This window comes from Polyodon spathula, chromosome 3 (genome assembly GCF_017654505.1).
Source record: "Polyodon spathula isolate WHYD16114869_AA chromosome 3, ASM1765450v1, whole genome shotgun sequence".
In the NCBI taxonomy this organism is placed as follows: Eukaryota; Metazoa; Chordata; class Actinopteri; order Acipenseriformes; family Polyodontidae; genus Polyodon; species Polyodon spathula.
This window is the reverse complement of record NC_054536.1, coordinates 23,278,106-23,300,753: the sequence shown is the minus strand read 5'-3', so window position 1 is coordinate 23,300,753 and position 22,648 is coordinate 23,278,106. Positions and strand designations below refer to the sequence as shown.

The window sequence follows — 22,648 nt, the reverse complement described above, 5'->3', positions numbered from 1 at the left end:
GCCTTGACCATCAGTAATGTTACCACAATTGCCACATTGCTTTCTCTCTGGAGCGATGACTTAATGTACCACAGCTGTGCCCCCTTTCTAGATGGCTTACTTCCACCTAACCCTGGGAATCAATTGTCAGGCCATCTATTCCCAGGCACTCTGTTCCCTTTACACTGCGTCATCACAGGGAGGGAGGGAGATTTATCACCAAAAATCATTCTGTCTCTGTCACAATACTGTACAACATTATGCCATACTTGGCTGACCCTGTGAAATGTGTGCAGTTTCTTAATTACACGTGGGTCTTATAATTAAACAATCTTGTGGCACTGATAAATACAAGATTGCCCCCCAATAAAGCTGAACAGAGTTGAGACATAAGTTGAGCTGTGTGTTAAACACGTCTAAAGCCATTAGAAAATGGTGGCTCTTTAATATAGAATTGTTTATCACATATCACATGCCCACATTAGTACTAACCATGAAGAGTAAGGAACTGTTTCTAACCACCCCAAATGGCTCTGCTGTCAACACTTGCACGTAGATGTGTCTGTTAGGGTTTTAAAATAGAATATGTGTGCTATTAATTGGTTAATTTTTTACCAGCGTTTTATTGAATAAGCAGTTAGAGATTAAAGATTACCACACAAAGAAATGTATTTTGGTGGAAATGTACTATATCTCATTATAGCAAAGTGACCTAACTCTATAGGCTACTTTTTATTTTGCTAACCAAGATTCTATCACATACAGCCAAAGATAAAATTGTCATCACCCTATGCATGTTATGCCATAATTCAAGTTAAGAGATTAAAGATAAACATTTAGTAAACTTGAACCACTATTCAATAAAACAAAAAGCTAAATATACAATTTCTAGTAATTTAAAAAAATTATCTTTATAAAAAAAAAAACAAAAAAACAAAAAAAAAAAAAAACCTTGTTTCATTTAAAGAATTAGTTCATGACAAAAGCATTGCCCCCCCCTGCTTTAGTATTGTGTGTGTCCTTCTTTTGCTTTTATTATAGCTTTCAAATATTTATGATCATTCTTAACCAGTATTTTACTTCTTGTTGGTGAAATCTGGACCCATTCTGTCTTGCATGTTTCCTTCAGCTCAGACAGATTGGATACACTATACCTGGCTACAGCTTTTCTATTGGATTGAGATCTGGTGCTTGAAAAGGCCATTCCAGAACTTTTATCTTCGAAATTCCAGAGTTGACTTAACGATATGCTTTTGGTCATTGTCGTATTAGAAGTTGCCAATCAGTTTACAAGCAGATGGTATCATTGTACTTTGTAGAATGTTTTGATACATGACTGAATTAATTTGATCTTCAATCAAATGAACATCTCTAGTCCCTGAACTGCTAAAACAACTACGGTATATATCGTGACTGAACCACGTCCATGTTTAACTTTACAGTAGGTGCAAGGTTTTCTTAATTGAAGGCCTTCCCCTTTTTCTCCAAGCATACTATGGTCCATTTTTAGGGAAATGTTGTATTTTAGTCTGATTGGACAAGAGAATGTTGTTGCAAGAATGGTTCAGATTCCTGGCAAATTTTAAATGGTTTGTTTTATTTTGAAGTGGTTTGCAGCGCGATATATGTGCATAGAACTCTTCTGTGTTTAGGTACCTTTGTAAAGTTCTTTTGTGCACTATTATGCCTGCTTCTAAATCTTTCTTTAAGTCCTTAGCTGTTAATCTTTTTTTTTTTTTTTTTTTTTTTAGCTGCTCGGATAATTCTCCTACCTGCTGTACCCATAATTTTCTTTGGATGTCCATTTGCAAGTGTTTAAGTTGAATTTGTTCTGTGGTCTGTCTTGATTATTGCTCTGATTGTGAATTTAGGTATCCCATATTTCTTTGATACTGTTCTGTAGCCATTTCCTTTGTTGTAGTTTGCTACAAGTGCTTTTCTCAAACGTGAATCAACCTCTTGTCTTGACCATCATCAGCTCTGTTGCCAAAATGTTATTCTTCAACCGATGATCGAAATAATGACCTCTTTTACAGGCTATCGACTTTATAATGCAGCTTTATTACTGTGCAATGGTTTTCAATCGATTACATTTTAAAACAATTTCTAGGTAAAGGTGACAATACTTTTGTCATGAATAAATATTTGAAATTGCTTAAGTGCTTTTAATTTTTGTTTTTTTTTGTTTGTAAAGATTCTTTGTTAAACTACCAGAAAATGTGTAGTTTGGTCTTTGTAATAATAATTAAAGGCTATTTTTAACTAAATGCCTGTATTTGACTTATTTTCTCATATTATATTATTTTGTCTGCGACCGTATGTAGTAAAATATTAGAAAATGAAAAGGGATCCAGGTAATGACAATAATCACCCCCTAATCACAACAGGCTTCCTTCTTTCTGCAGTGAGCTTAGTCTGGTGGTGAGACGTTTTAATGTGAGTTCCTATGATAACTGTGCCAAGCCTTTGTAAAGTGAGGTCTAGCATGCCATAAAACAAGGAAACTATATAAAACTAAATCTTCCGTATCTTTCAGTTAGACTTTGACATTGACTTATCTTGAGGGCATCTTGAAACAGTTAGTAGTCGACACAAAGTTATTAACTATGGCAAATGGGTCTGTATAGTTTGTGTGATGTAAAAATGGACTTGCCCTGTCCCAAAGTACGTTTCCCTTTGGGTAAGGTGCCACAAGTCTATACTTGATTTGCATACATGTTGCACAAATGTAGTGACTTGCACATAGCTATAGAAATACTTAAAAAACGATAAAAACATGCTGTTATCAGCACCTGTTAACCATGTACTGAGATAATTCATCTTCACTTGTCTTCCACAACTCAAATAACACACTAATTACAAGAAGTTACTTTAGACTGATGGTTAACTGACTACAGCTGTTTGTTGTTGATGGTTGCACGCATTGTTAATGTCACTTAAAGAGTAAGTTGCCGGGTTCCAAAAAATATATATTATACATCCCCACATGCTGATACAACTGTTTAAATAACGTACCTGTAATTTTTCTTTTCTGTTTCAAAGCTCTTTTGTCTGCTCTACTGCACTGGGGTTTGAGCTGTGTCCTGTAAACAACTGCAGGAAGAGCAATAGAAAACAGAACATCACAACAAGTGCTCTGGCTTTTCCGTTCCGAAACATGTCATGGATCGTTAGTGCTGTGTTACCTGTTTGACAGTATGGGCAATAATCTTTACACTGTCAGTGAACTAGGCGGCCATTTTGAAAAGATCTTTGAAACAGAGTTTAAAATTATAAGTGTAAAAAGTTGTTAGGATGTTAAAAAAAATGAAAACGAAAATTACAGGCATGTTATTTGAATAATTGTAGCAACACTTGGGGATGTACAACGCTATATTTTTGGAAATTCGTTACTTAATCTGTAAGCCATGAATTGAAAATGATTCACAATACAGTAGAGCCTCAAAGTTATGAACAGCACACTTACAAACTGACTGAACACACAACTCTGAATTTTAACAGATGGACACAGTTCTCTAGGCTAGGTGTTTTGCTTTATTCTTACTATGCTTAATAAGTTCGGGGGAAACATGCTAAACTGCGGGCAAGTACTGCAAAGCCCAGAGAGAAGTGGCAAAGCATATTTAAAAAAAAAAATGTACTTGAATTGCATTGTCCTGCTTAGCAGCCCATATTGCATTGTATTTTAACTAGTCAAATTATTTCCCTCAATAGGCATTGAGTAACTTATAGTGTGCCACCAAAACTACCCTATTCCTGTAGGCTTGGGCGACACTCCAAATGTGAATCTAGTGTGAACTCCCTTGGTCTGGCATCACTACCAGCTGTGACAGCCAGTCTTTGCAGCATGATGCCGGACTGCTCCTCTGCTGATGATTGGGCAAGAACATAAATACTGCCCAGTTCCCCATGACGGTTTACTATTACTCTCTTATTGTCTACAAAATGTCCTTCCGATTTTCATCCCTCCCCCAGATAACATTAATTATTATCAAGAATGTGCTTGGATGGCTAATCAACTGTTTTGCTGATACTTCGATCTGTGTTCAGTGCACTTTCAGGCTGAGTGCTAAAGGTTCACTATAAATATCAACCTCAGACACATCTACTTGTTAGAGGCCCCTGCACGCTTTGACTTGACTTCTCTGCTATCTGTGAGCGCTGAAGCTCAATTATGAAGTTCAAACTGCCAAACCCAGGCTTGGACGACAGGATACCTTCCCACGAGAGACTGGAAATTCTAGAGAAGGAAGAAACGGATGGCAGACCTAAATGGGACAACAAGACTCAATACATGTTAACTTGTGTCGGCTTCTGTGTGGGATTAGGAAACGTATGGCGCTTCCCTTACCTTTGTCAAAAGTATGGAGGAGGTATGTGCCACAACTTTAGCACTTTCTAAGGCAAAACAATTAATGGATGTACACTACCCTAATATATCTTGTTTGATTTAAATATATATATATATATATATATATATATATATATATATATATATATATATATATATATATATATATAATATACATCTATATATCTATATATATATATATATATATATATATATATATATATCTCAAACTATATATATATATGAGAACAACTTTTGATTTCAAGAATCTTGCTTTACATAAACATATGTACTGACATTTGTTGGTGATTTAATGATAAAAGGTGTTTTTCTTTGTTTTGCCTTTTTTGCTGATGATGGTCAAGACAAGTTTGCCTTTTTTTTATTTCAGTCAGATGGTAGTGAGAGAGGTAGATGAATATGAATTCAAGTAAATTAATGAAAACAGGAACTAGCTATTGTTGAAATATTTCATGAGCGCTGGAAAACTTACAGAATGTTGATTTCTTGAAGCATTATTGTTTTTTGGCTACAGTGATATTTAACAGTTAATCAATAATGTGCTGCATTTTGTTTGTATATAATTAAATGCTTTTATAAAGAATGAAACATACAATATGTTTTTTACAAGAATGCATTTTACTAAATTAAAATAATTATGTTTTTTTGTATTGTCAAATTCCATTGCAACAAATATATCTTACATATAATTAAATATATCTTTTATCATCCTATAGCACATAATATATCACAGTGGCATTACTGAAAAATGGCTTAAATATACAGTACTCAATTTCTTGGATTTCTTTGGATAATTTTACAGTGGCATCTATGTATGTGCATTACAATCTACCAGGATACATTAGGCAGTTGATGCAATCCGTGGTAATAATTCCCTAGTTTTATAAATCCTCAAAAGAAAATTCAGTTGTGGCCTATCCTCCCTGGACCAATTACATCAGACTCACTCAGAAACCAATACATAATGGCTATAGATTGCAGCAATTTTTTTAGAGTAGATATCATGGTATTTATTAATGAGCTAAACAGTGGCGAAAATATACCATGGTTTGGTGTTTTATTAACATAATTACAGAAAGTACAGCAAGAATAAATAATGCTGTATGTGTGTGTTTTTACATTACAGAGAATTGAACGATGGAAATAGCTTTTGGCTTTGTTGGTCATGTATTTGTAAATTTTCATATATCTAGTATATATATATATATATATATATATATATATATATATATATATATATATATATATATATATATATAAACAAAACACCATGAATGAAATGTATTCTTCATTTACTGTGGTTTACATTTTTCCAGTCATTAAACAACAGGTCATCGAGCTTAACAACCATTAAACATCTCTAGTAGATTAACCTCCTGTTTTCGCTCATCTTCACAGTTGGCTCCATGGCTACAGTTGAGTAGGTCTTGTTTTGCATGAGGGGTTGTGAAGCAGTCTTTGCTAATCTTTCCCATATAACTACATCAAGATGAGCTTGTAAACAACCTTTATGACAGCAATTTGTTAGAAAGTTTATTGAACGCACCACAGCAGGCCATTAACACTGTTGCTTTTGAGATTCATCACCTCTAAGTGCATTATCTAATTGTCATAGTGAATAAAGTAATGTCAGTGTTATTAATGTAGGGGCTGTTTTTCCTCTGGAGTGTGGTTGCAGCAAGATAGTAAGCACTGCCTTTTTCTTGTAATAAAAAAGTCATACTGTATGTAATAAAATAGCACTTTACTACACTGTTTGTTAACTTTTACATACGTATTACATATTTATTTTCTTCAGTGTTTACAGCATGTTCCAGGTGGTGCCATGTTCAGAGATACAATACTGCTTTATTGTTGAACACTATTTCCATTAAGGAATTCATCCATAAATACTTTGTTATATATTGCATGTGAGTACTAATACTTTACAATTAGCACAGAGAATGCTGGTACCTGCAGAAAAAGTTATTTTCTGTTTGCCTAAAGGGCTGTTCATTTAATTGACTTATTTGAGACCAATATAAATGGACTGATACCAGTGACATTATTGTTTCCCCTGGAAATTGTGGATATATATATATTATATATATATATATATTATATATATATAATATAAATAGCTGTTATATACACAATAATTAATATCATTAGTATCTTTCATTGCACTCTGAGAGAACTCTGCACACAATGAACCAAGATAATGCAGACATCTTCTCTTACCTATATTGGCACACAGCACTCGATCATATTATTATCAATTCTAACACTTCTGGGCAAGTACTGGTTGCCACGCTTTATATATAAATATGTTTTATTGAAAAACACAGCAGCAAGAAATGTAGGCAGACGATTGATGTTGATTTTTTATCCCCCCCCCCCCCCCCCCTTTTTTTTCTTTAACTAGTAGTTAAAGAAAAGGGCTTGTAACCAGGAGGTCCCTGGTTCAAATCGCAGCTCACTCACTGACTCACTTAACCTCCTTGTGCTCTGTCTTTCGGGTGAGATGTTGTTGTAAGTAACTCTGCAGCTGACACATAGTTCACATCCTAGTCTCTTTAAGTCACCTTGGATAAAGGTGTCTTCTAAATAAACTAAGAATACTTTTCAGATAATAGAGCTTGTGAATATTTTGCTAAAACATAAAAAATATTAAGATTTACTTGGAAACCTGATGCAGTACTCATCTCCGCAACCATAAAATGTATCCAGCACTAAACTTCAGTAATGCTCATTAATGGGCTCTCTGTCCCAGTCCAGTTTCCTGACAAAATACCTGAAATGGAATTTCGAATTAATGTGATGGCCAGAAATAAAATGTAATTCTCCTATCTGTCTTTTCATTTCAGGAGCCTTTATGATTCCTTTTCTCATTTTACTTGTCCTGGAAGGCATCCCATTGCTGCATCTGGAGTTTGCAATTGGCCAACGCCTTAGAAAAGGCAGTTTGGGGGTCTGGACTGCAATTCACCCTTACCTGGGGGGAGTAGGTAAGTCTGTTGTTTCGATGTAAGCAAGAATGTCACCAGGGTTGATGGTCATGGCTTTCATCACTGAGAGATTGAGATGGAAGTCTGCATTTAGGGTGGAGAGGTTGCTGACAGAGCGATGCTAGTCATTAAAGACTCCAAAGTAAAATATGAGTAAAGTCATATACTTCTAATAATGAAATATCTATTGTTCTATAGGTATATCAGCAATGTGTGTCTCCTTCCTGGTGAGTTTGTACTACAACACCATCATCGCATGGGTGATGTGGTATTTCTTCAATTCCTTCCAGGACCCTCTTCCTTGGAGCCAGTGTCCACTCAATGACAACAGAACAGGTACTTTTTTTTTTTTTTTAATAAATTCATAATCTGAATCTCAAAATATATGTCTACCATTTCTCTTTGTGTTACTACAAACAGTTTATCGTAATATCTATCTAAACGCTTAGGTTAGGGTTAGGGTTAGGTTGGCTAGTGAGTCCTTGGCTCACCACACACCAACAAACACTGTGGCTGGCCGGTAAGCGCTTGATATGGCTACAGAGTGAGAAAAAGCAGACGACTGACAGCACTCGTTTCAGAGGACGTGAGTGCTCATCTTCATCTCTCCCGAGTTAATTAGGGGGTTGTAGGAGTGAGCCAGGTTGAATAATAATTGGACATTCTCAAAATTGGGAGAAAATTGGAAAATAAATAAAATTAATTGTTAAAAAAAGGATACATTTGTTCTTACAAGTACAGTAATTCTAATTCATGTTAATCATCTTGTTGCTTAGAATCAGTTTGTATCATTTTACGTTTCAGTCATTCACATCTTCCTGATTTCTTAGAATTGTTTAAAGGGCTCCTGCGATGTCAATAAAGCTTCAAGCATCATGTCTAAATGCAAAGTGCATTAGGTTACATCAAAGTGTAACCTGCCCATTGCATCACCCTCTAGTGGATATAAGAAATGCACCAAAGCTGGACGAGAGTTGCAGAGAGTAAGAGCCATGAAGCTAAATGAGCGTTGTTCAAGTGTGGTGCACTTTTGCTTGGGGATTTTAAATAAATAAAACATTAAGGGTCATACAATATTTTCAAAAGCATTTAATCCAGTTGTTAATTAAGAAAAACACATACTGGATTTACAAAACTAGTATAAAACATGAAAGTAATGAAACTGGAGGTCTCTTAAGTGTACTTACTTTAGAGTGCACTAACATCTGAATTGGTCCTGCTCAGGTTATGTTGAAGAGTGTGACAAGAGCTCTCCCGTTGACTATTTCTGGTACCGAACTACATTGAACTCCTCCACAAACATTGATGATTCTGGCAGTATCCAGTGGTGGCTGCTGCTCTGCCTTCTGTGCGCCTGGACGGTCTTGTATGTGTGTTGTATTAGAGGCATTGAAACTACTGGAAAGGTATTTATTGTTCAGCTGTTTAGTTTTCTCTAATAATAACTTTCTTTGTAAGTGTATTAGCATTTCTGCATTATTAACCATGCCATTTCCTGTAAACATAAAAATCTCCTGTACGCTCTTAAGCTGAGCTTTATAATTAGTGTTTTGCAACATGCATATTTTATACATTAAAATATAACCTAAAACATACTTTAATATCTTTGTACACAGATTTATATCCTCTATGTTGGTTATTACCTATACATAATTAACCTTGTCCTTACAGAGTAAGTAGCGGGGTTCTGAAAAATATAACGTTACATGTCCCCAGCTGCTACAACTGTTTAAATAATGTACCTGTCATTTTTCTTTTCATTGTTAACATCCTGACAACTTTTTACACTTATAACTTTGAAGTGCACTGGGATTTGAGCCCTGTCCTCTAATTCACTGCAGGAAGAGAGATTAAAAAATAACAAGTGGTCTGGCTTTTCTGTTCCTTACCACATCATGGATCGTTAATGTGTTACCTGTTTGACAATGTGGGCAATAAACCTTACACTATCAGTGTGCTAGAGCGGACATTTTGAAAAGAGCTTTGAAACCGACTTTAAAGTCAGGATGTTAACAACGAAAAGAAAAATATAAACCGTTGTAGCAATGTGGGGACGTGTAACGCTATATTTTTTGGAAACCCGCTACTTTCTCTTTAAACCCTGGAAATTTATCTGTACCAGCAATCTATTTTCTAGCAGGTAAAGTCTGCTGTGTTGGACACTGTTTCCTACAAAGAAAGTCACTTCAAATTTTATTTTCTTAATTTTTCTTTTTTGTTGTTATTTTTCATTGTTACCTTAATTAGTACAGATGCTGCTCTGCAGTTCTAGTTCTCAGCCATAGACATGTGTAATGAAAGACTGATCAGCCAAAAGTGTCTTTACATTTGTAAGTGCTAGCTCCATCTAGTGCACAACAGCATATTGCCAGTGAAACCAAGTGAATGTTTGTTAAAATGTATATCAAATATATATATATATATATATATATATATATATATATATATATATATATATATATCGACATATATCTATCTATCTGAATCGACAGTGTCTCTACATGTTGTAGCGATACAGTAGTAGATGGAATAGGGCTTGAGGTTGCCTTCTATTCAAGAACGGAAAAGAGAAACAGTGGTTCAACATTACCTTATTAATAAAGCCCTTTGTTTTTTTTTTTTAGGCTGTTTATGTAACATCTACCCTCCCTTTCGTGGTGCTCACAATATTTCTGATAAGAGGTTTAACCCTAAAAGGGTCTGTTGATGGAATAATTTTTCTGTTCACACCAAATGCAAGTATTCTACATCATCTTATGCATGTTTGTCTATTATTATTCTCATTATTATTTATTCCAAATGAAACAAATACAATATATATTTTTTTTTTTTAGATCGCAGAACTGTCCAATCCAGAGACATGGTTAAATGCTGGTGCTCAGGTGCTCTATTCTTTCTCCCTGGCGTTTGGGGGCCTCATATCCTTCTCCAGCTACAATTCAGTCCAGTGAGTAGTGACTGCATATTCTGGATTTTATGTCGCAAAATATTTGGGATTAGGAAGCTCTGGTCACTGACATGAACTAAACTGCACAGCTAAATATTTAACTGGCCAGCTAAATAAATAAGTTTTTATGCAAATGAGCTCTGCCTGCTTTGTGCTTTCAAGCGATTTGATTGGAATTCTACTTTACTGTACAATTAAACATGCTCACGGGACACTGAAGTGTAAATGTCTTTTTTTCTGTTTTCCAGCAACAACTGTGAGCAGGATGCTGTCACCATTTCTCTTATTAATGGTTTTACCTCCGTTTATGCTGCCACAGTAATTTACTCCATCATCGGTTTCCGCGCAACAGAGAGATTCGACGATTGCAATGATAGGTAATTAACTTTGATTGTGGCAAATCAAAACATTTCCATTTTAATAAAACACTGTACCAATGGTATTTCTGGTGGGTTTTTTTTTTTTTTTTTTTTGTTGGCATTGTGACCTGTTCCTAAGAAAAAATGATTGAAGACAACGCATCTTAATTACTTTGTGAATAAAAAACATCTGCACTAAAGAGTCCAAGATCATACCTAACCACAATATTGATAACTAGGTAACAGGGTCTCTTGCGAACCACTAAGATGGGTTTGTAGCTGTCATACAGACAAAATCAGTCTATTTTGGCCATATCTGGAAAAAAAATGAACTATGTACTATGTTGTTTTCTATGCTGTGACCAACATCTTTTTCCAGAAAGATGTTAGCCACAGCACAGAAAACAACATCTCTGGCACTGAGGGTGAAAAGCAGCTAGGGAATTTGGGACAATCCCCCAAAATAAGGAAGTGTTGGGGGTTGTGTAAGGTGTCTGTTGAACATGCACAAGAAAAGGAAGATTGATCTGATTTCATACATTTTTCTTTTTTTGGTTTACAGAAATATCCTGTCTCTAACGAATACTTTTAACCTACCTGAAAGAAACATCACTGCAGATAACTATGATGAGTTTCTTCATAAGCTGAACCTCACATACCCTGAGGTCATTAAAGACCTTAATCTAGAAACCTGCAACCTGAATGCGCTCCTCAGTGAGGTATGTTTGCTTTACATTGGCAGACGTGGGATACATTTTTTCTGTGATTTTGGTAACCAGCTGGTCACGCAGGCAAGCGGGTATCACACGAAAATAAGGAATGGAGTTCAGTGAACTTTTATTTTAGCCCAAAGAAAATAAAGAAAACATGTGGTTTTGGGCTTCTTAAAGCTGATACAGGCATAGATATAGATCTGCTCTGATTTTTAGCATCTATTACTTTTATTAGCCACAGATATGCCTTTTCTACCTCAAGCCTGTGCCACCATATTTACAGGCATACAGTAAAAACTGTATGACTTTCTAAATGATTTCAGTAGCTGTGCAGTGGAACTACTGTCACTATCACTATGCATTTTAGTAACCACATCATTGTCACTTGTCATTGGTAATGGTGCTGCTAGGATTTCATTCACTAGGTTTGTAATGGTATCCCAATCCTAATCATAGTTTTTCTGTAAAGGAATTACATAAAACTGTGTAGAAACCTAAGGGAACAAACTTTTAATGGCTTCAGGTGACAAATTAAAAACAATATTTATTTATCATAAATTAAATGTCTCAAAGACAATCAGCAGAATTAATAATGAAAAATAGTGCAGTTCTGACAAATTTATGTTAAGTTGACAGTTCCAGCAAATTTCAGTGGAATACTACCGACATGCAAAATCTAGTCTCTCTAAGTTCTGCACAACATTCTCATTTGGTATCAGGGCTATACTGTATGCAGATACTGTACTGTATATTTGTAATTGTGAACTATTGTTTCCTTACAGGGTGTTGAAGGGACTGGCTTGGCGTTCATTGTCTTCACAGAAGCAATTACCAAGATGCCAGTATCCCCCTTGTGGGCTATTCTGTTCTTCATCATGTTGTTCTGTCTGGGGTTGTCCTCCATGTTTGGTAATATAGAAGGGGTCTTGGTGCCTTTGCAGGATCTGAATGTTTTCCCCAAATCATGGCCCAAGGAAGCCCTCACTGGTAACCATGTTCAGATTATTATTATTATTTTATTTTTTATTTTTTTTACCAATTGCTTTCCCAGTCGTTCATTGTGAAAGGAGACTGATTTAATTTTTTTTAAAATTGTGTTTCAGGTATAACATGTTTGGGGTCATTTCTGATTGCCTTGATCTTTATACAAGGATCTGGGAACTACTGGCTGGCACTGTTTGATGAATTTGCTGGATCCATCCCACTGTTGATTATCGCTTTTTGTGAGATGGTGGGTGTTGTCTACATTTACGGAATTGACAGGTAAGACAACACAGAAATAATAATAATAATAATAATAATAATAATAATAATAATAATAATAATAATAATAATAATAATAATAATCATCTTTAATTTATATATAGCGCATAAATGCAGACCATCTCAAAGCGCTTTACAATTTAAACCCAGTAACAAAACAACACAGCAAAACTCAATGTAAAAACACAGCAAGTACACAGACCATACACAAAGCAATACATAATTTCAAATTACATACAAACCTAACTGATGGAATGCCAATAGAAATAAATGTGTTTTTAGTTGTTTATTAAAAAATATCTACGGTTTTTGAGTGCTTGATTGCCTGAGGGAGATCACTCCAGAGCCTGGGTGCATAACAGCAAAATGCCCTATCGCCCATATAACGAAGCTTAGTTCTAGGAATTCTTAAGAAATCAAAGGTTTCAGCGTGCAAATTATGCACAGAGATGTACTTATCTTAACAGATCTGAGAAGTAGTTGGGAGACAGACCATTAAGGGCCTTATAAGTCAACAATAACATTTTAAAGTCTATCCTGCTCTTAACAGGTAACTAATGCAGAGAAGCCAGAACAGGTGTGATATGTACACACAATTTGGATCCTCTTAACATGAGCAGCAGAATTCTGAATATACAGTAGTCTGCCAAAAGCAGCCTTTGAGGCACCTGCAAATAAGGTAGCCTTTGAGGCACCCGCAAGTAAGTCAGGCTGGGAGGGGAGACAAATACACTGTAGGAGAAGATTGTAATGTATTATACTCCACTGGTACACTGTGCCCCTTGCAGAATTCTGCCTCAGCAGCCTGTTATTGTGAATTAACAATATATACAATATAATTAGTGGGTATTAGTAACCGCTGCTGTACTTGCACAGTTCAAGCACGTTCATTTTGTTTCTCAGAAACAAATCTGTATTACTAGTTGATAACCGTGTGTTTTAATGAAGTATATTTACAATCCCTAAACCCTGATAGAATAGTGAAGCCAAGTGGATTCCCATATTATATCCTCTTTCCATACAGTTTTCCTGGTAATTAGATGTATTTGCCTCTGCCCCACATAAAAGCACATGTAAACAAAATCAGTCTGTCAGATTTCAATGTTTCAGTGTTGAGATTTTCAGTATTTCATTTTGATCAATCTTGCAGTTTTAAAAACAGACTGACATATTTTATTGATCTGTGGTTTTACTGTACGACAGGTTTAATGATGACATTGAATTTATGATTGGACATAAACCCAACATCTTCTGGCAAGCCACGTGGAGAGTGATCAGCCCTCTTATCATGCTCTTTATCTTATTGTTTTACTTTGTCACACAAGTCAGTAAAGAGCTCTTGTACATTGCTTGGAACCCAGATTATGTAAGTAGATGCAGTTTCTTATACATAAGTTTAGTACACATTAGTGCACTTAAGAAAGCACAAGCCGGAACAACATTGGTCTTCTTGACTTATTTTCTTACAGTTTGGCTGTACATAAGTTTGTAAGACATTTTTGGCACAGGATTTTAACCAAAGAAGCCTACCCCTTTTGATTGGTTTCCTTATCACTCCTTTACTGTTTTTCACCCTAATAACATTTTTTCAAATAATAAATGATTTTTTTTCTTTTCACATTCACTCCACAAAGTCTGCTCTTCTCCAAAGAAAAAGATAACCAGCATTATAGTCAAAATGTACAGTTTTCAATCAATTTTAAACACAATCACTTCATTTCATGAAAAACTATCCATTCTAAATACGTGCTTTATAAAGTAAGTCTAAAATATAGCCTGACATTATAAACATGTATTTAATAAGAAATACATTGTTAAGTTTATACAGTGACAGGCTTGTTACAATACTGATTGTTCTGTCAAAAACCTTCCCACAAGCAACTCTCATTGGCTCAGGCCTTGAGAATGCTTTTTAGTTCTGATACCTGCTCTCTAAGGTTTCAAAGCGGGACCTCCAAAGCCTACTAGAGGTACCACAATTACTTAATGATGACCACACGCTAAAACCATGCCTGTTGCGTAATATAAGTAATGCTTCAGCTTGTGGGAAATAATTATTGAGAGAGAAGTTTTTAACTATTATTTCTTTTGCTGTAACAGCTTAATTTCCCAAGCCTTGAAAGACTACCCTTCCCCCCCTGGATCTACGTCATTATTTTTATCCTAGCTGGAGTGCCGAGTTTAGTCATTCCTGGCACATTTCTCTTCAAATTCATCCGGAACTGCTGTAGAAAGCAAGATGACCTCCAGCCTCTCCAGACCGTTGCATCTGCTGTGTCGATGAATGGGCTATAAAACTGAAAAGAAGATACCAGTTTTTTCTGTTTTTTTCCCCAACTAAACAAAATGAAATTAAATGTGAAGCTAACTGGCTGCTGGATTTGTAACTGCCTTCATTGTATTAGAAGGAAATGTATAGTACACAAGACAGGGATGCTGTGAGACCATAGAATGGAGATACCAGCACAGCAGCACAAACTGAAGACAAAAAAAACACATAGCCTGCAGCTTGACAACAGTAATTAGGTTGCAGCTGAATGGTAGATGTTGCAGCGCTCATTAGGCAGCTCTTGACATTAGCATGTATGCAGTGGATGTCTTCACATTTCTTGTTTGTAGAAGGCAAATAACTATTAAACTCATTTTGTTTGAATTATATTGAATGATGTAATTATTTAACATTTAATTGGTATCAAATAGTAAAATGGCTACTACCACTTTTGGGGGATTTACGTTTCAATGATGTGAAATGATTAAAAATTTTTGTTTAATGCCAATCTTATTAATTGTCTGTTTAAAAATTGCGTGCATCAATACTGCACATTTCCGATTTCAAACATTATATTAACTGCCATAAAAAGGGAAAATGCCAGGAATTGCATCATTTTTAGATTTTGATGTTTTGTATGTAGTATTATAAAGGGAAACTGTCGTGTCAGAGGCATAAGTGCCATTTAAACAGTACTGTGTTTAAGGACCTGTATCTTTGAAATAAAGACAATGAAAGTAAATATATATATATATATATATATATATATATATATATATATATATATATATATATATATATTCAATTTGTTGTATTGTTTTCATATATATCATCCTAAAAGGTACCGACCCTGTGAACATTTTTACCTCTCTTATGCTACAGATATTTACATAAAAGATACTACATGTTTATAAGCTTTGCTATATTATTGAGAGGGTAGGTCCAACCATGGTTCTCAGAATGAATGGAACTCTCCGAAACTTTGGTATGCTAGTGTAACTAGCTGCTGAAGCAGAACAGCGAGGATGGAGAGTCTGGGTTTACCCAGTGGAGGTGGGTTGTCGAGGATTTGTGGCACACTGTACAACACGGTTTCTCAGAGATGTAGGGTTCGGTGGCCAAGAGCTGCGTCGCAGAGTGAAGAACTTATCTGAAGCAGCAGAAAGGAGCAGCAACTGGCTATGGTTGCGACGGTAAGATTCTGGCTGGGGATCTCAAGCACAGTAGGAAAAAAGCAATGCCGATGTACAGGTAAGTATGCTGGGCTGAGTTGAGTGGGGGATGGAAGGGGGTGATGCTGGGATGCCAGAATCGCTGTCGAGACCTCTTGCGGTGTCGTGGGCTAGTTGACGAAACACAGAGGATGGAAGGTGCCCACTTGAAGACCCCAGAGATGTACCCCACTGAGCTCAATCCAGACTGTTGTCTTGCTGATAAGCTGGAGAGACCGCACTGTGGTTGATCCCCGGAGCCAGCATTGCAGCCGTTGTGTGTGCTGATGTGCTGGAGAGGCAAAATAAGCGGATCCCTGGAGCCAGCATTACACTTCAGCCATTAACACCAGGCAGAAGGATATCTACATCAACAGATGGAAAGAAACGCAAATGGATGGAGATGCAGATGGATCACATTAGTTTACTGTAAAGCTACGTTTTAGTTGGTGCTTATCTTGGTGAGAGCCAAATTCAAATCAGCATGAAGTTTTAACATCTACTCTCATGTAATCGAAATCATAATCCAATTGTTCTGATGGTTTAGAAATCACTGTACATTCTTTCAAAAGATTCATTTATACTTACTTGTTACTTCAATGGGAATGGGTTATATGAAATGTCTCCCATCTGTTTAGCAGAATCAGAAATGATAAAACTGACATTCGGGAGGAGGGACGGCCCCCATGTAACTCACCCTCTCTTGCATTTAATTCAGTCACATTCGTCATGGATGCCCACTCACTAGAACAACACCAAGCTATTGCTCCTCAGACTCTGGCTTCTCCTCAGACTCCAGCTTCTTTTCAGACTTTGGCTTCTCCTTGTCCTCAGCTACGATCAGTTGTCATTCCAATTTCATAAGAACATAAGAAGAACATAAGAACATAAGAACATAAGAAAGTTTACAAACGAGAGGAAGCCATTCGGCCCATCTTGCACGTTTGGTTGTTAGTAGCTTATTGATCCCAGAATCTCATCAAGCAGCTTCTTGAAGGATCCCAGGGTGTCAGCTTCAACAACATTACTGGGGAGTTGATTCCAGACCCTCACAATTCTCTGTTTAAAAAAGTGCCTCCTATTTTCTGTTCTGAATGCCCCTTTGTCTAATCTCCATTTGTGACCCCTGGTCCTTGTTTCTTTTTTCAGGCTGAACAAGTCCCTTGGGCGACACTGTCAATACCTTTTAGAATTTTGAATGCTTGAATTAGGTCGCCACGTAGTCTTCTTTGTTCAAGACTGAACAGATTCAATTCTTTTAGCCTGTTTGCACATGCCTTTTAAGCCCAGAATAATTCTGGTTGCTCTTCTTTGCACTCTTTCTAGAGCAGCAATATGTTTTTTATAGCGAGGTGACCAGAACTGCACACAGTATTCAAGATGAGGTCTTACTAGCGCACTGTACAGTTTTCACATTACTTCCCTTGATTTAAATTCGACACTTTTCACAATGTATCCGAGCATCTTGTTAGCCTTTTTTATAGCTTCCCCACATTGCCTAGATGAAGACATTTCTGAGTCAACAAAAACTCCTAGGTCTTTTTCATAGATTCCTTCTACAATTTCAGTATCTCCCATATGATATTTATAATGTACATTTTTATTTCCTGCGTGCAGTACCTTACACTTTTCTCTATTAAATGTCATTTGCCATGTGTCTGCCCAGTTCTGAATCTTGTCTAGATCATTTTGAATGACCTTTGCTGCTGCAACAGTGTTTGCCACTCCTCCTACTTTTGTGTCGTCTGCAAATTTAACAAGTTTGCTTACTATACCAGAATCTAAATCATTAATGTAGATTAGGAATAGCAGAGGACCTAATACTGATCCCTGTGGTACACCACCGGTTACCACACTCCATTCTGAGGTTTTTCCTCTAATCAGTACTTTCTGTTTTCTACATGTTAACCACTCCCTAATCCATGTACGTGTGTTTCCGTGAATCCCAACTGCGTTCAGTTTGAGAATTAATCTTTTGTGCGGGACTTTGTCAAAAGCTTTCTGGAAATCTAAATAAACCATGTCATATGCTTTGCAATTATCCATTATTGATGTTGCATCCTCAAAAAAATCAAGCAAGTTAGTTAGACACGATCTCCCTTTCCTAAAACCATGTTGACTGTCTCCCAGGACCCTGTTACCATATAGGCAATTTTCCATTTTGGATCTTATTATAGTTTCCATAAGTTTGCATATAATAGAAATCAGGCTTACTGGTCTGTAGTTACCTGGTTCAGTTTTGTTTCCCTTTTTGTGGATCGGTATTACGTTTGCAATTTTCCAGTCTGTCGGTACCACCCCTGTGTCAAGAGACTGCTGCATGATCTTGGTTAGCGGTTTGTAAATTACTTCTTTCATTTCTTTGAGTACTACTGGGAGGATCTCATCCGGCCCAGGAGATTTGTTTATTTTAAGAGCTCCTAGTCCCTTTAACACCTCTGCCTCAGTTATGCTAAAGTTATTTGAAACTGGATAGGAACTGGATGACATGTGGGGCATGTTGTCAGTATCTTCCTTTGTAAAAACTTGTGAAAAGTAATCATTTAATATATTTGCTATTTTTTTTTCTTCATCTACGATTTTGCCATTTGTATCTCTTAAACATTTAATCTCCTCTTTGAATGTTCTCTTCTCTTCAGCTTTATTTTCTTTGTCCAGGTTTAACACCTGGGCTTCAAGACTGTTTCTTATGTATAGCGCTACCCCTCCTCCTCTTCTGTCTTGCCTGTCTTTCCTATACAGTGTATACCCACAAATATTATATTCCTCCCCATCACTCTCAGACAACCAAGTTTCTGTAACACCTATCACATCATAATTACTTCTTAGTGCAGTAGCTTCAAGTTCTAGAATTTTGTTTCTGATACTTCTAGCATTTAGATAAATACATTTAATGGTTATCTTACCTGAGTTGTTGTTCTTGTTTTGATGCGGTCTCCCTTCTGTTTTTTTGTTGATTTCTCCCCCCTTCCTTTCTAGTTTAAATGCTTCTGAACCTGCTCGAGGATCTTTTCTCCAAGTAGACTGGTTCCCTTGTTATTTAAGTGCAGTCCGTCCCGTCTATACAGATAGTCCTCGTTGTAGAATGTGGTCCAATGATCAAGATAGGTGAAGCCTTCCCTTGTTTCACCTTTCGGCACCTCACTGTGCAACTACAAATAGAAACCGGGATCCCAGCGCTGCACTATCCATTCTTCAGACCAGCTGTCTACTCCAGTTCACCGCAGCTCTTGTCTCCCCCTTCACAAAACAGCAGTTCCTGACATTAAGAAATTGACTATTTCAAAACTTAAAGTGCCTCAATGAAATGAATATTTAATTCTTATCTGCCCGCAAAGAAAAGTTCCCTACCTGTATTCAATCAACTCACATCCTGATTTCAGTCTGTCCAGCAATGACGTCATCACAAATCGCTGCTCTCCAGTAATTAGATGCAGCCCCCTCAGCCAATGGTGGCCACGGGTGCCGCCATTTTGGAGTACATAATCCAGCAGTTTATTCTCCAGCCTCAATAAGACACGTGAGTCATTCTAATATCAACACATCCAATACTACTGCTCCTGTACCCAGTCCTCTTTATCAGACAATTAGTTCCAACTCAGTTAACATCCCAGCAGCCCTATCCAGTACAGAAAAGCTACTATTATCAATACAACAAGCCAGAATCTAATAGGTCCAACAGGTTCCTGCAGATCACCTCCTGGCCCCTGGGAACCTTAGTGTCTGGATTATCAGTTAAACACCACAGCCCTATGGATGATCAATACCCAGTCAATTATATGCTTGAAATCGGTTCAAATTATTACTGTAGTAATGTTTAGCAAATTAAATCAGGTTTGTATTAACCCTAACCCTTGGCTAAAAATTAACAATGTTTGTTAACAGTTAATAAACTAAATAAATGGCCCTTACAATAAAGCGTGACCTCCTTGACCTTTCTGTTCATTTTGGTGAGACTACATATTACGATTATCACAAAGCTTTTAAAAAAAAGCCACAGCCCGTTTCAACAGTGGGATTGGTGCTTGTATTGGGGTGCTCTAGATCAGGATTTATTCTGCTGTTTCTTCACTTGTTTACGTGGCTCTTTCCTATTCTATATGTGGCTCATCTGCTCACTCTACCATAACATGCTCCCAAAGGCTGCTTCTTTTTCTTTCACCTTCAGTTACATCTGTACTTAACCGTAAAATGAATACTCCATTAATTTTCTTGGCTCCCAACCATCCCAAAGATAGCTATGGCCATCCTATTATATTCAGGGGGTCGGCAAGTCTGTAATAATTTTACCGATAGAACTTGTTTATTTTCTTCTTGCAATTTCCTTCACACCTGCAGCTATTGTGGAGAAGCTCACTCCCAAACAGTATGCCCCCATCAAACCAAAACTTCGGCCATGACTCAAAAAATAAATAACTAAAAAAAATTAAATAAAATACAAACCGCCCAAAGCGGACCTTCCTAAATGACTGCTAAAATTCCATTCAACCCCAGTTAATATTCAAGCACTTGCTTTTGAATTAACTCTTCATCCTGATGCTCAGTTTGTGTCTTACTTGATTCGTGGTTTATCTAACAGGTTTTCAACTGGGCTATGCTCCTTTCCTAATTTCCCCCCAATGATATGTAATAATCTTCAATCTTCCATTTCCGATCCTGCAGCAGCAGATTCCTTATTGCAAAAAGAGTTAGATAACAACTTCATGATCTGTCCCTTTGGCAAGCCTCATGTTTCTACTTATCACATTAACCCACTAGTTATAGTGATGCATAAATACTCTGGAAAGCAGATATTTCACAATGATGCCAATAGATCATTCGTTATGGCACCTTTCAGAGTTCAACACCATATCAGAAGCCCTTTGTTGGATCTTGTTAAACAATTATCACATTCCATTTCTGCTTCATATCTTAGATGATTTTTACTTGTTGATTTTTATTATTCCCCACTGCACAGAATCCAAGTATTCTCAAGTCTGTATTTTCAAAACTAAGCATTCCTCAAAGACAAAGAAAAAACAGCCTGTCCTTCCACATCTATTGTTCTTGGGAAAACAGCTAGATTCTAATTCCTTTAAAGTATCTCTACCTAAAGAAAAACAAAACAAAAACAATAGATTGCATTGTTATTTTAATTCTTTTTTGTCCAGAGAAACATGCTATACTCTCCTGTATAAGGAGCAGCAGTTTATGTTGTTTGGAAACTTGTGGTGATACTATGGTAGTTGTTCACAAAACAGAGCTGTTTAGTACATCGCACGCAAAAATTCTACGTAAGACGGAGGCTACAAATTCACGGTATTTACAAACACATAAGTAATATTAGTACATAGAGCCTATGGTTTGTAAACATCAAATACAAATTAATTTTACTGCACTTTGCTGTTACCATGGTAAACTTTAAAACTTTTACAAGGGTTGTGTATCTGTTATACATCAAGAATATTTTCTTAAGACGTGATCAGAACCTTTTTTGTAAAAGAACATAATGGTATGTCATTTTATTATTAAGTGTATTACATGTTTTAAAATGTAAAGCGTCTGGTGTTTGCTTGATGGATTTAAAAGTAAAAAATGTAACCCAATTTGTTTAAAACCAGAAAACTGTAAACAAATGCAAAACTAAAACACTTCTTTGTTATATAGAAGGATTCCACCTAAGGTATTTCTAAATTGTAATATTAATTGTTCATAAAACTATGTCACTTGTTACCTAAGCCTAACCTGTGCAGTTTAAATTTAAGGCATTAACCCATCATGCCACTTTGGTTTAAGAATTAAGTCACTGTAGCAGTTTACTGTGCTTATTTATTACATTTAAACCCTTTTTAAATACAATCTATATATCCACAGTACAGTGACAGCATGCAATATCATATGTGCTGTCTTTGTTATACTGTCACTGTTACAGGTAATTCTATGTGCTACACTGAGTGTCTCATCCCAAAAGAATACATCCTTAATAACTACACATCACTATGAAACATGTTTGGACCTTTTCACTGATTTTATTGATTGACCAAGAGTTGACAATTACCTTTCTACAAAAAAAGATGTTATCTACATATAGTGCTTCCAGAAATATCTGTACCCATTCATTTGAATATTCTTGTGTACTTTATTATTGCTTATCTTAAACATTTTGCAAAGGGTGTGTATCAATGAAGTGCACTTTCTTCATTGATTCACACTTAATCAAACAATGGCTTATGACTTTTTTTTCACAGAATTATAATAACAATACAAGGAAAATATTGCTTTGACCAGTGAAGTTAGGTATTTTCTAGATTAGTGTTAATCTACTGGAGGTGTTGAACATGCAATGTTCCAATAGTTTAATAAACTTTCACAAGTTAGCAATTAACCTTATGTTTAAAGCTTTGCAAATAAGGCAGCAAAAACTAATTAATTTTCGCACACCTTGACAAATGGAATTCGTGCTCAAACACATAGGCTCCTCCCCAATAAAGTGATGTTTGTATATTAGGATGTTTGAAGGGCCCCTTCCAAATTAAGCATATATGTCACAAGAGCAGACATCTGAATAT

At 36.2% G+C, this 22,648-nt stretch overlaps 1 protein-coding gene across 1 annotated transcript; it reads left to right on the top strand.

The window, feature by feature from the left end:
• The first annotated feature begins 4,153 nt into the window (after positions 1-4,153).
• LOC121308273 (sodium-dependent neutral amino acid transporter B(0)AT1-like) lies at positions 4,154-14,941 on the top strand. The gene is made up of 12 exons (XM_041240565.1): positions 4,154-4,352; positions 7,198-7,338; positions 7,537-7,674; positions 8,563-8,744; positions 9,963-10,073; positions 10,173-10,285; positions 10,534-10,662; positions 11,207-11,363; positions 12,140-12,344; positions 12,461-12,620; positions 13,824-13,986; positions 14,721-14,941. Exons 1-12 carry the CDS (start codon positions 4,154-4,156, stop codon positions 14,913-14,915), a joined length of 1,893 nt encoding a protein of 630 aa, XP_041096499.1. The 3' UTR covers positions 14,916-14,941.
• Positions 14,942-22,648: the final 7,707 nt, after the last annotated feature.